The sequence below is a fragment of the Acanthisitta chloris genome, unplaced genomic scaffold (assembly GCF_000695815.1).
Source record: "Acanthisitta chloris isolate BGI_N310 unplaced genomic scaffold, ASM69581v1 scaffold36448, whole genome shotgun sequence".
Lineage (NCBI taxonomy): Eukaryota > Metazoa > Chordata > Aves > Passeriformes > Acanthisittidae > Acanthisitta > Acanthisitta chloris.
This window is the reverse complement of record NW_008689263.1, coordinates 1-1,323: the sequence shown is the minus strand read 5'-3', so window position 1 is coordinate 1,323 and position 1,323 is coordinate 1. Positions and strand designations below refer to the sequence as shown.

General features: G+C 54.7%; 1 protein-coding gene across 1 annotated transcript in view; it reads right to left on the bottom strand.

The window, feature by feature from the left end:
• The window catches only part of SEBOX (SEBOX homeobox), a gene marked incomplete at both ends in the record, with an annotated part of 1,412 nt that extends 220 nt beyond the window's left edge, over positions 1-1,192 (bottom strand). The window contains one exon of the mRNA XM_009081348.1: positions 894-1,192. Within this exon, the coding sequence (XP_009079596.1) occupies positions 894-1,192 (299 nt within the window). The remainder of the gene's footprint in view (positions 1-893) is intronic.
• Between the last annotated feature and the right edge of the window lie 131 nt (positions 1,193-1,323).

Sequence of the window (1,323 nt, the reverse complement as noted above, 5' to 3'; positions counted from 1 at the left end):
CAGGAATATCCCTTATCCCTCATGGAAAACCACCAGTCCTGCTCCATCCATGGTCCTTTTCCCTCCCTAGGCTTCATTTATCCCAGATTTTGCTGCAGGATGAAGCATTTTGGGCTCTCCTGACCCTCCTACACATCCTCACCATGGTGGTTGGGAACTGGTGGGAACTGGGGTGGGAACTGGTGCTGACTGGGACACTGATTGCTCCAGCAGGATCTCCCAGGGAGGAGGAAATTATTCCATGGATCTTGGGATGGGAATCTCATCCTTACAGGTGATATCACCAAAATCCACCCCAATCCAGGTCTCTGGTGGGTGTTGATTCCCTTCTTCCCACTCGTGGGAACAAGTTGGCATTGACCTCCCAAAGTTTGGCTCTTCCCAACCCTTGGGAGAAAGGGAACAAGGAGAGGACTGGAGAGAGTCCAGAGACAACCACATTCCAGCAGGGATGAAGTGGGTGCCTGGAATGAGATTTTCTGAGGGTTAGGATAATCCTGGGAAAAACAGCTTCCAACCCTGTGGAGGGAGGGGAAAACCTCCTCGAGCTGTTCCTGGTGCCACCTGGGAAGATGTGCCATCCCTCAATCCTCGTGGAGAGAGGAAAAAAACTCCTCCAGCTGTTCCTGGTGCCACCTGGAGACTGTGCCATCCCTCTATCCTTGTGGATGGGGAAAAACCTCTTCAACCTGTTCCTAGTGCCACTTGGGAGGATGTGCCATCCCTCTATCCTTGTGGATGGGGAAAAACCTCTTCAACCTGTTCCTGGTGCCACCTGGAGGATGTGCCATCCCTCTATCCTTGTGGAGAGGGGAAAAAACCTCCTCCAGCTGTTCCTGGTGCCACCTGATATGCTGTGCCCACCCCTCCAGATTCCTTACCCCATGCCATACCTGTACCCTGGCTTCAGTCAGGTCTGTCCGAAGTGCCAACTGCTCCCGGGCATAAACATCGGGATAATGTGTCCTTTGGAAAACCTTCTCCAGCTCCTGCAGCTGGTACATGCTGAAGGTTGTCCTGTTCCTCCTCTTCTTGCCCTTGCCCTTGCCCAGGGGCTGGTGGAGCTCGGGGACTCCGTGGCCCCTCAAGGTTTTTTTTTTCAAGGGACACTCCAAATCCCCCGAGGCTTTTGGGGGGCCCCGACAGGCTGTGGGCAGCACTCGGGACCCTCCTTTGCTGCCCTTCTCATCACCTGGCACGGGGCAAGCACAGCGGGAGGAGGGGTTAATGACACTAATGAAGCTAAGAAATCTCCCGTGCGGCTCCCAGGGGAGCAGGGCAATGAGATCAACATCTCTGTGGGGGCTCCTTGGGGCTCTGCAC